The sequence below is a fragment of the Podarcis bocagei genome (assembly GCF_964188305.1).
Source record: "Podarcis bocagei genome assembly, chromosome: 1".
In the NCBI taxonomy this organism is placed as follows: Eukaryota; Metazoa; Chordata; class Lepidosauria; order Squamata; family Lacertidae; genus Podarcis; species Podarcis bocagei.
Genome location: NC_138125.1, coordinates 67949327 through 67962201, shown reverse-complemented (window position 1 = coordinate 67962201; position 12875 = coordinate 67949327). Strand labels below are relative to the sequence as shown.

Sequence of the window (12875 nt, the reverse complement as noted above, 5' to 3'; positions counted from 1 at the left end):
GCAGTTTTATGTTTGGTCTTATCTATCTCTTTCACAGTGACTTCACAAAGTTTGCTCAGAAGAATCTGATTAAGCTCCACAATCATCAACATGTAAATCACCAATAGGCTCTCACAAGTGCATGGAGCCTATTATGGGGCTGGGGCAAAATACTGGATTGCCCACATTTTGCCATAATCTCACAAAAAACTATCTTGACAGCAGAAAGTACAGCATGTTCAGAATTTTGAAATGTACTTGAATAGACTACGGCAAACTTAATTCTAAAGGCCTTCACTTAAAATTGTGGAGCCTTAATGAGTTTTTTTTATTCCTATGGAAAAAACATGTTCATCTTTATGGGGAGGGCAACAGCTGTTTGTGTATGTTGCATATTGTAATGAAGGGGGAAAGGGAAACAGCCTTCAGCTAAAGCTATTATTTTACTTTGCTTGTACACAGCTCTACAGTGTCCTTTTATATTCATTTCATCCTCCTACTCATTTCCAAAGCACAGCAACACTAACCATTTACTAGAGGAAGAAGGGGCTAGTTACTATAGAAACTAGAATTTCACTGAAATATTCTGCATATTGCACTGGCACTTTTCTGTTGAGATTAATCATGTTTCTAGAAAAGCACTACCTCTTAGGATTGCAGAGAGTCTCACACAGCCCACCCCATCCTACTTACAACTGATAGAACAAACAATCTGAGACCAAGGTTACAAAGGCATGTTGGTGGAGAAGGCAGCTAAGCAGGAAAGGCTCTCAGGCTAGCCTTGGGAGCTCAGACACCACATGCACAGGTTTCAAGACCAAGTGACACTGTTTATCATGTGTGTAAATGCAGCAGGTGATAAAGAAACCCTTGGAAAATGAATTTGCAAACACACACCCATTAAGGATCATTAAGAGCCCTTGTGGGTCAGGCCAGTGGCCATCTCATCTAGCACCCTGTTCTCACAGGATGTCCTAAAAGATGCCTATAGGAAGCAAGGCCTGAGCTGCACTCTCCCCGCAAATCATAGATAAAGGGATACTGCTTCCAACAGTGGTGGGAGAACTTAACCTTATCTTCCATGAACTCACCTAGGCCTCCCCAGCAGAAGCAAATTCCGTATTTTAATTATGTGCTTTGTTTGAAGAAGTGCTTCTTTTTATTTGTCCTGAAACTCCCAACATTCAGCTTCAATGGATGACCCCGAGTTCTAGTATCCATGATAAATGGATAAAAACATTTCTCTACACCATGCATAGTCTTGTACACTTCTATCACATTCTCACTTAACTTGCCTTCTCTCTAAATTGAAGAGTCCCAAATGTCGCAGCCTTTCCGCACTGGGCAGTTGACCATCCCTTGATCAGTTTTGTTTCCAACACTTCAGTATCCTTTGATGTGAACTGTACACAGTATTCCAAGTGTAGTATAGATCTGCATTCTGATATTGGCAGTTTTATTTTTAGTCCCTTTGCTAATGATCCCGGATATGGAATTCACCTTTTCCACAGCTGCCACACAGTCTTCATCAGGTCACGATGTTGTTTGAGCGACCCTACAACCCTAAGGTCTTGTTCCTTGTTAGTGACTGTCAGCTAAGAACGCATCAGTGTATATGGGAAACTAAGATATTTTGCCCCAGTGTACATCACTTTACACTTGTTTACAATGATTTCATTATTTTAGTACTCATTTATCAAGTTTGGAGATACCAATACCAATCTTCTGGGGACCTTCTTTTCTACATCCCTCTATTGAGAGAACTGTCCATTTCTTCCTACTCTCTGGTTCCTGTTTCTTAGCCAGTTACTGATCCATAAGGGTACCTGCTCTCTCATTCCACGACTACAAATCTTACTTAGGAACCTTTGGTGACATACATTATTGAAAGCTTTTTGAATGTCTATAGACACAATTATTGTCTGCCAATGACTCAATGCAAGATACTGCATAACTCAAATTAAAACCACAGGTACGTTTCACCATAAAATCCTTTGCTGCTAATTGATAGCATTTTCTTCCTCAAAACAAAAGGTATATGAGAAAACCTGCATGAATGATACCTCCACATGAGCAGGCACCAACATGGAGTGCCCAGCTCACATGTCATATCATCTGACTGGTGAAAGGTTGGGGGAGGGGGGAGAGAGAGACGGAGATGCATCATTCCTCCATCATGCAAAAAAGTCCAGAATCTTATGTGAACTTTGCCAACTCTATATTCATTGGCCAGGATTAAACTTAAGTTACTGCAGCACATCTACAAAAAGGAACACAATTTTTAATATTATGAAGAGGCACATTCAGAATTTGGCTGTAGCAAACATTGCTCTGTCTTTATTAGCAGGAAAGTGAACAGGAAAACACAGTGACCCGTGAAGACGTGATCGATAAAAGACAGTGATTTTAAATTAATCTTCTATTAAAAATCCTAACAAGCAATTCTAACTATGAATAGAAGGTCATCTCTCCCAAAATGTTAGGGTGGTGTTCAGCTAAATTGCCCAGTAGCCCAAGGACCTCAGCCTATGGAATGGAACTTCCTAACCCTCCCCTTCCCTAATCTTCTCTGGTTGGTTGGGGAGGGGGGAACCTAGAGCAGATCTGGAGGGGGCATGGGAAGAGGAAGTCTCGTTGCACAGGCCAAAGTCCTTCTGCCAATGAAACAGCTTTATTGGCTACATCCCTCGGCCTTTGAGTGAAGTGTTTCTTGAATGTACATTTCAACTGTTTCCTATTTGTGTGCTTATCTACACCTGAATGAGGGACTCTTTTAAGCAGAGCTGCACTAAAGTTTATATTTTAAAAGTAACCAAATGTTATCACTTTCCTCTGTTAACTAAATGCCAGAAGAACAGATTCTAAAATTGGTCTGTTACTATGACAACTGATGAACCAATCTTAACTTTGAGTCTGTATCAACCAAAGTGAATAACAAAGAGATTCTGATTTTGAGATCCTGCATTTTCTGAAATACATTAAAAACTGAAAAAAATACATTAAAGGCTTAGCAAGATAGCCAAAGTGTGCTCCAGCTTATACTTTGCTTCTTGGGTCTTGCAGCTTGCTAATAAAGCTGTGTACATACCATACAAGTAAAACACATTTGAAGCCCATACACCTCCAAAGAATCCTGGGAATTGTAATTTGTTAATGGTGTTGGGAATCGTAGCTCTGAAAAGTATAAACTAGTTCTCAGATTTCTTTGGAAAAACAAATGTCATTTAAATGTATGGTGCATATGCAGCCTTATATTTGAAAGAACAGCCTTATATCTGCAAGAGCAGAACAAAAACATGGTGATATCATTTGGTCATGCAGTAGCAGAGGCCTACCTAGGGGCTGGTGAAACCACAGACCCAAGCAGGGGGACAAAAATCACTCCAGAAATCTGTCTCCAGTTATCTATGTAAGGTCATGAGTTCAGACAAAAGCTGGGAGCCGAGCGGTAGGAGAAATGGCAAGGCGGTACGAAGGTAGACCACTGGAGACACTGGTGTGCATGGCGTATGTGTGTGGCAATGCCGCAGGAGAAGCTTCCCATCCTTCTTGTGCCACGACACAAAGGTGCAATTTTGTGCCCTTCCTCCTTGCCTCACCCTCACTCCAGATGCATCGGGGACTTGGGTCATATAAAATGTAGTAATTTCCAATGTGACTATTGCAGTAAAGTTATTGGGAAGGCCGGGGGGGGGTGTGGAACAGGACACTGGTACAGCTCCTTGCCAAAGGCACAAGGGATCCAAGGTACGCCTCTGTGCAAGAGCTCTTTTAGAACTTTCGTGCATAAGTATGAATAAGAATAATGAATTTCAATAGCAGAAGTTCCACACAAGCCACTCTTGCCATTGAAGTGAATGAAGAAGCCTGTACATATGACCTATCACATAGGTCTGAACCTGGCCATACACTAGTGTAAGAAGGTGGCTAGATTGAGACCTTCAGGGGCCCTAAGCCAGGCATAGGCAAACGCGACCCTCCAGATGTTTGGGGACTACAACTCCCATCATCCCTGACCACTGGTCCTGTTAGCTAGGGATGCTGGGAGTTGTAGTCCCAAAACATCTGAAGGGCCAAGTTTGCCTATGCCTGCCCTAAGCACTGAAAAGATTGTGGTTCCCACTTGCCCATATGCAATTCTTTCTTTCTTATTACCATCACAGCTCAGCCACTAAGTCGCAATCAAACAAATATAGTTGAGGACTGTTAGGAATTGACAGCACAGTGAAAGGCTAATGATATTGGGGGAGGGGGGTTGCAGCACATTCACTGTCACCTAGAAAGGGTTGCTGAACGCTAGTAGGGCTGGTGGGGTTCCTCGTAATGCATGCTGAAGCAAAGTATTTTGCCATTTTGCCACTTGGATAGTAATTTCATTAATGGAGTCTGACAGAAGGAGGGAGGTGTAAAAATTATCAGGTCTGCCTGGAAATTTAGTTAATATAGGTGAAATCTATAAAAGAGCGAATGCTCTAAAAATATGAGGAGTACAGTAGTACACACTGAACTGTTTCCCAAGTGACAAGAGCAGACATGTTGATTATAAGAGATGGACCAAAGTAAAGACTCTGCAATATTCAGGAATTTCTAATGTATAGTCAGCTGGAACTGCTACAGTTTCCAACTGTAGAAGATGGCCTGAGTCTTGTCCTTCTGGAGGGGCTACGTTTTAGATTTGTTGTTTAACTGTGTGTTTAACTCTCAGAGGCCCCAAGTTTGATAGAGCTGAAGGGGTGATTCAACATCAGTAACAAAAAGAGAACAGAAAAATGGGGGAAGAGTGTGCCGTGGGGTGTAAGGAAGTCTAACCAAGTTCTGATTTTTCGCATGGTGACTATTTTGAAATATCAAATAATTATTTAACAAATTTTGTGTGTGTGTGCACGTCCCTGCTTTGCTGGTGCCCTGAACATGAGCTTAGTCTGCCTACTGAGTAATTCTCCACTGGCAAGAAGCTGCTGAGGCTAGAACTGGGAGCTTTCAGTTCTATGTTCTATATGGTAAATATCAGAATTGCACCTTCATAGAATGGTAGAGTTGGAATGGACCCCGAAGTCATCTCTTCCAACCCCCATCAGAAATGGTTCTGAATATTTAGTATTCTCAAACTATAAGCTGACCCTCCTGGACATGAACGGCTATAAGAGGCTTCGTGTTTGGCCCAGAAACTTGCTGGAGCAACAAATTTCTGGTTCTCAGGTCAATCTTGACAGCTATATTAATATGAACATGCAGAACTTTATAAACAATATTCAGGTGTCTTGCCTCTATATTGCTTGCTTGATCTGCATGCACAGCAGGGCTTACTAATGTGGTACTCTGGGTACCAGTGAGCCTGTCAGTACCTCGTATGGAACCTGCTAAAGGTCTCAGTATACGGGATATCCCCTCAAAAATCTATTATGCACAAGTGATTGCTTGCTCTTTCTGCTCAGTTTAGTCGGCATTGGTTCGGTGTCTCATACATCAAACATCTCCCCTCTAACATGCCCACCTTTCATTAGATACCAGGATTGGACACCCACTTTCCCCCCAGTTCTGAACAGAGAAGAGGGGAAAGAACTGCACTCTCTGAGCAAGTGCAGTGGTGGCTGATGTAGCTGCCTTTTCCCATTGATGATGGGGCTGAAGTTGTGGTCCTGTCTCTTTTCCTGCTCTTTTAGATGTGGCAACCAGTATGCCACACACATAAAGCAGTTTTTTTTTTTGTATCACACCACCATGACCCTTCCCAGCAGCCATTTTGTGACTGGTGCCCATGGCACTTTCTCAAAATTACCATTGGCCCCCAAAGCCTGGCAACCCCTTGATAAACTGGAATCCAGTGAAGTTACATGAGGTTATGTTGAGTTCTCCCTTGCTCAAGGGGGCTAGTGGGAATGGGAGGGGAGGAGGCCTCTCAGTGAGACATTTTTGAGAGGGGTGAAAAACATTTTGATAGGAAACACAACAGAGTCCTCTGGGTACAACACAGAGCACAGTCTCTAGCAGTGTTTTCAACCTGTGAGTCCCCAGGTGTTGTTGGACTACAACTCCCATCATTCCTAGCCAGCATGACCAGTGGTCAGGGATGATGGGAGTTGTAGTCCAACAACATCTGGGGACCCACAAGTTGAGAACCGCTGCTCTAGAGGCTTCTGTGTAGACAAGCAAATCAAGCCGCCATTACATGATTTTTTCTGCCCGCAAGCAAAATACTTCACCGTAGCTAAATTCACAGAGCTGGGTTCAAATACATGGATTTCTCACCCACCCACCCACACTCCTTATAGCGAAATACTGGTTTTAGTAGCCATTATAGCGATTGTAAAGATGCATTAGAATTGTAGCAATTATGAATTGAATGAAATATTAGTATAGTTTTAATTAAGAAACTAAAATCTCTTACCAATTTTCTTTGAGGATTTAAAACCTAAATGTCAAAGAAAAAAGAAACAAAACAGAAAATAACATCCTCACTAACATATTTAATACAGACAAGTGGACAATAAATGGTGTTTCTTCAATACTTTCAGGAAGGATTTTTTAAAATATAATCTAGGGAAAACAGCATGCCGTTTTCTTTCCAATTGCTACCATTTGCTAGTTCCATTGTGATTCATGTGGATTTTGATATCAGTCTTGCAAGCAGAAGATTTCATAATTGTTATAAATGCAGGAATCTATACCCACTGCAGGATTCATATTTTACAGTGTTCTAAGGGGACAGTTTACTCAGGGGACTACTACATAGTTCAATGGATCTTTTCCAGATTAAGTGCTTTGAAGATGGAGGACAAACATTGATCCTAAACATCTGCAATCATGTAAGGATCTTTAAAACCATATTTAATGCTGTTTGCAATGCAAGCTTTGTAAGTCTACATTAGTGCAAAATATAGTACCTTCCACATATATTTTTTTAAGATGGAGCTGCAAGTTTTAAGATCAAGCCATTCACTGATAATCAGATAGCAAGAAATTTTAAAAAATGACTGATTTCACACATTAGTTTACAATACAGTATACAACATTCAAAACTCAGGAAGAGCAGTAAGCAAGCAAAAAATAAATCACAAAATGCTGGGAATTAATATCCAGTTCTCATTAACTATAGCTGGTACACTATTAATCACAAAGCCTACAGCTTCAATATGAAAAATGAGACTCTTAGGGGGTGCTCTTTAGCTTAGGACCTTAGCAAAGACAGAGAAAAAGGAGGGTGCCTAAAGAACAAAGAATCATCAGCACTGTGGACCACCACACCTTAACATCCAGTTATGCCTAATTAAGGCATGCTATCAGATCTGGGGGAATTGAAAGCCACACTGAAAACAAAACAAAAAAGGGCTATTTGCTATGGATACAAATCCAGGTACATGAATACAAACCACTGTACCCCATTTTCTTAATGTACTATGAAAACAAGCCAATGATTGCAACGATTCAAGAGTCTGAACAAATATTGAGCTTAGTGATGAATGGATAGCTTTATAGAGCAGAGAAATGTGTATAAACAAAGAGAGGAAACACAGCAAGAGAGAAGAATAGATGCATGGAGGGTTGTTATTTGCAGGGCATAAAAAAAGAGTGGCTTGCAATACTGCATATTCTGTGGCAGCATATCTCCATGGTAGAAATGGAAGTTATACAGTAGATCTCTCATCAGGAAACATTTCTCACCATTTCTCTTTCTTCCCTCCTCTTTTGTCACTTTCTGCTGTGCCATTACTTTCTGTGGAGAGCTTCTGCCTGACTTGGGCTTTCCTGATTCGTTGCTGATGACAGAACCGTTCTCACTAGGCGACCTGCTGCAAGTAACCATAGCAACAAGGAAGATTGTAAGTTTCTCCTGCATATTTCTCATTTCAAGGTTATTGCATTAGCTTGGTTTGCATCGCTGACTTCTCAAGCCTGATTCTTATACAAAAAGAAAGATAAAAATGTTGCAATAAAGAAACACAATAAAATCAAGGAGGCATCCACAGTACATTTTCTTAACAGCTCAGAATTTAGAAAGATTTCTATGCATTCACAATTGAATGCATCTCCTTTGTAAACTCACAGAGATAAAGGAAAATATTGCAAAGGACAAAAAGTCAATTTCCCCCCAATACAGAGGCCATTAAAGCATTCGGACTGCACAACTCTTTCTCCTTGCACTCTTTCAGAAATATGGCTGCACTCTCATTCTGTTCGTCATGTATGGAGTCTGTATGCAGCTGTGTTTATAACTGCATAGTAAAAGAAATCGCTTTGCAATAAAAATTGTTTTATAGGCTCTGTATGAGGAGGAAAAAACCCTTTTTAGCCTCTGCAAGATTGTCTTGTATCACTGGACATTTAAAAAGAAGAGATATTCAATTGTGAATGCATATTCTCAATACAATTTTGCACGCTTTCGTACACAGAATCAAAGCGCTGTAGAGTTGGAAGGGATCCCAAGGGTCATCTAGTTCACCCCCTGCAATGCAGGAACCACAACTAAAGGCTTGTATGCATATACTGTATGGGTTAGTTTTATGCACACATATTTTTGAACAATAAAGCTAACAAGAGAATATAGCAACCAACCCCTTCTAATCTAACCCACAAGCATCCACAGCAAAAAACAAAAACAAAAAACCCTTCCCCCTTCCTTGTCCACAGAAGCAACACAGTAAACAATAAACACAAAAGAAAAGGAGGGTGGCACTAAGTCACAGCTGGTGTGTCTCTCCATATCTATGTCTTTTAAGTGTGATGTGAGATGCAGTTCTAAGTGTTTTAGCAAAAGGCTTAGGTGATAAATTATAAGGATGCTATTTTTAAAGGGAAACTTGGTAGTACTATTACAAATGCAAATGTAATATGAGATAGCTTCCCTTAGTAGTATTGATATCAGAAGGAAGGAAGCAAATCAACAATGACTCCTTTATTGTAACAAGTTCTGGTAATCTACTGTCAAGTCAAGGAGCAATCACTGTCAGAGCATAAGACAAGGGCATTTTCAAATAAATATAAGACAAGTTTATCTTTATAATTAAAGAATCTTTGGTCTGACAGAAAGTAAACAATTTCTACAGCTGTTAGGTAGCCTCAGGTCTGTGGTTAGAACTGATGCAGTAATGATCTGCAGCACCTCCAAGGCATCATGGGACTGATTCAGCCGCATACCAGAACTTTAGGTCTGCACATTTAAGGAGGATTAAAGTGCTCTGTTGCCCCGGCAGAACTACTTCACTAATTAAAAAAACCCTGTCTATTTCAGTTGGAAAGTGACAGGTAAATTCATTGAAAAGGTGTGGATTAATGGCTATCGGGAGGAAATGTAAACACCACACAAACAAATCAAGATGAATGCTCGCTGCAGTGTAACTGCCCCTCAAAAAATGCAGAATGAATGTGTAATAAAGAGTGGATATAATCTAACCTCTGTGTAAGCTTTGTGCAAGCAAATCAGGATAAATGTTCAATAAGCAGGTCCTTCGGAGGAGCTCCATTTAGCTTAGCAAAACTCTCTCTTAAGATCCTTTTAAGTCTATATTTTCTGCAGTCTTCCCCCCACCCACTTTAAGTCCTCACCCTTACTGAAATAAATCTGAAGTTTGAGTAGAGAAACTATCTGGGCATAAAGCGGTAAATAAATTAACAATACTTCTGCACATTCTCTGTATGTTACACTTGGACCTCCTTCCCTTGAGATGCTGAAACTGAGTTCGCAAGATCCTCAGGAAATGGACCTATAATTTTGGTTGCATTACTCTTGTAAATTGCCATGATAAAATAAAAACAAATCAAATCTCTTACATCTCTATTGCGGAAACTATGTTATCTCCAAATATTCATCTTTCTGACAATGCAGAGAAGCCTGAGGTGACTGAAGACAAGTCTGGCATCTGAGGAGGAAAATCCAAAGAATGCCTCCAATGATAAAGGTGGATCTAGGAGAACTCACAAACTGTGGGAGGAATTCAATGTCACGTCTAGGCGATTGTTCCTTCAGGGCAAGTATTTTGGCTTAAAAGTAAGGTTATTCCCCCCCCCCCCTTGCCCACAACGGTGCACTGCTCCAGGGTTTCTTCTGTCCCCTCCCCCCAGAGCCACTCTCAGGAGGCACCAGTGGAGGAGAGGAAGAATGTTGCATTGTGCAAGCAGAAGTCCCTGTACAGGGCTTTCGCTGACAGGACTCACTAGTTGAATCCCAACCTGTGAAACTGCTCCATTAGAGGATAGAGCAATTCCATGTCCCTGGGCTAATGAACCACATCCATCTTATTTGACTTAAGTTTCAGTTTATCATTTGAACTAAGCAAACAAACAATTGAGAACAAAAAAATTGAGCAAGGCAGGTAAGTGGTTATATAAAATGGAAGGCCACCTAACAAAATGTAGAAAGTCACTTTTCGTTCACCAATATCCCTTGAACAAGAACTTGCAAAAATATATTATAATAGTAATATTTTCTGTAGGAAGCCTAGCTAATCAATATAGCAGTCCATCACTCTGGCTCCAATATCTACACACACACACACACACACACACACACACACACACGAGAAAGACCATTATAAAGGCACTGTAATGGTTGTAAATTCCACAGTAGTTTCGAATTAAGACTGACCAGGGTGTTTCTTCTGCTGTTAATACTTACCTCTTTCTTGTGTCATTGGACTTTGCAATTTTAGCAGTGCTTCCATCCTGAATAATTTCCCTCTCCTGAGAGGCAGGAGCATCTCTCACCGGAAGCGGCAATACTACAGTCTCTTGGGTTACAGGCAAAACCTCATCTTCAGCTCCCTGTTGGCCCAAATGTTGCTTGGCATAGTCAAATCCTTGGACTGGCTGCAGATACAGAAAACAAAGGAGTTCTGAATCAGATATACATTTAATACATTTTTAATTGTACAATTCAAGATTTAGCCAGAGATGCACATTGTATGTACCTAAGAGTGAAGGGAAAACTACTCATATTTATTAATGCTTTTGTGGAAACAGAATTAATGGGAAAGTAGCTGCATTTGTTTTTAAGTATTTTACTGTTGAGTCTAAACTACATGCCTTCTTTAGAACTCCTTTTTGTGATTCTGAAAGCATCATCCATGTTTTGGCACTTGTTGCAAACCCATGTGTCTCATCCCAATACTATTCTCCTTGGTGGCATTTCCTTCTTTCTTCTTTGGCTGTGGTGACCCATGTAGTTTTGTTTACAGGCATCCATGACATGGATAATCATGGATGATAAGGTGGCTGCCACAGCCAACAGAATTAAATAGCAGTGTAGGCCAATTAAGCTGTGAGGTCAATGGAGGAAGAACATTGCACCAAGAATTTGCAGCAGCTTAGAGTAAAAAAGGGGGCTTCAAACTACAGAGAAACAATGTTTAGAATGGCTCTATTTTTAAGCAGACAAATGATTTATTGGAATCAAATCCATAAGAGAGAGAGAGAGAGAGAGAGAGAGAGAGAGAGAGAGAGAGAGAATGAATCAGAATATGGGAAAGAAGAAGGAAACAGAAAATGTACCAGCTTATGTCTGCTTCACAAGTCATATCAGGTCAACAGGAGATTTTTTTCTACATTAAAAAGTCCAATGTTTCTTAGACAGACACAGCAATCCCCCAAAGATATAAGATGGAAATGCAGCGGGAGATACTCTGACCTTGATGAAATCAGTGTCTTCTTCAAACACTGTTGCTTATATCACCCAGAACAAAATGGTTTTGAAATATTAAGCTGTACCCTTGTGTTACTCCAAAATATAAAGGAACAAATGTGACATTAAATGGCATGCCAAAACAATAAAGTCATGTTTCAGGCCTTTTGTATTAGCAACTTGCTGGAACATATCCATTTTTAAACTTTACAGATGGGCTGAAATTGTCTACTATGCAGAGCACAACCTGCTTTGTGAAAACAATAACTCCACTTTTGTAACTTGTGACGATCAATTACATTCAACTGATGCATACAACATTTCACAGGTATACCATCTCTAAACTTACGTATGTTGTATTTTATACATACATACATACATACATACATACATACATACATACTTGAATTCTGACTGAGTGGGGTCACTTCAATGTACTTTGAAATGGCTGAATCACAGCAGCCATAAATACTGGAAGAGAGTATAGATACTTAGCCTGAGGCCTTATGGCTGCCATGGGTCTGCCCTTCTGCCTTTCTGCTAGGGATAGAGGGCAGCATAGATGGCTCATAGTAGAGACATAAAATGGATTAATTTCAGATTGGTCCAGAATATGGAGAGTTTCAGTCCCATCTGAAACGGCTTCAGGAGGCAGACCTATGACATCAGATATTCAAATCTTATTTCCAATTTTGGACTGTCCTCCATCACCAATGTGAAACCCTATTACAGTGGTACCTCGCAAGACGAAAAACGCGCAAGACGAAAGAGTTTTCCGTTTTTTGAGTCGTTCCGCAAGACGAATTTCCCTATGGGCTTGCTTCGCAAGACGAAACGTCTTGCGAGTTCTTGCGAGTTTGTTTCCTTTTTCTTAAAGCCACTAAGCCGCTAAGCCGTTAATAGCCGCTAAGCCGCTAAGCCATTAATAGCCGCTAAGCTGCTAATAGCCGTGCTTCGCAAGACGAAAAAACCGCAAGACGAAGAGACTCGCGGAACGGATTAATTTCGTCTTGCGAGGCACCACTGTACAATGTTTCACATAAACCGAGCTAGAAGAACATTCCAGTGACACTTCTGTTGTCAGAGCCATTTGAAGGAAAAGCTCCAGTTCCATCTTAGGGGAAATTGTTAAAACACGTAGAGGGCAATGAGGACAACACTTGATGAATCCGTTGTGACATTTTGACTGAAACAATCAATAAGCAGAGCTATTTTAGAGTCAAACCTGTCAAGTGTTTTTTCATTCCTATCACAAATCACAGGTTTCCAATGAACCTGAATA

At 40.6% G+C, this 12875-nt stretch overlaps 1 protein-coding gene across 4 annotated transcripts in view; it reads right to left on the bottom strand.

Moving 5' to 3' along the window:
- Positions 1 to 12875, bottom strand: part of KIAA1549L (KIAA1549 like) — a 145838-nt gene that overhangs the window by 38167 nt on the left and 94796 nt on the right. For 3 of the 4 annotated variants that reach the window (XM_081198092.1, XM_081198093.1, XM_081198095.1), the window contains 3 exons: positions 10592 to 10782; positions 7642 to 7769; positions 6368 to 6391 (listed from right to left, as the gene is read on the bottom strand). In XM_081198092.1, the coding sequence (XP_081054218.1) occupies positions 6368 to 6391; positions 7642 to 7769; positions 10592 to 10782 (343 nt within the window). The remainder of the gene's footprint in view (positions 1 to 6367; positions 6392 to 7641; positions 7770 to 10591; positions 10783 to 12875) is intronic. The other variant, XM_081198094.1, reaches the window with a different exon arrangement.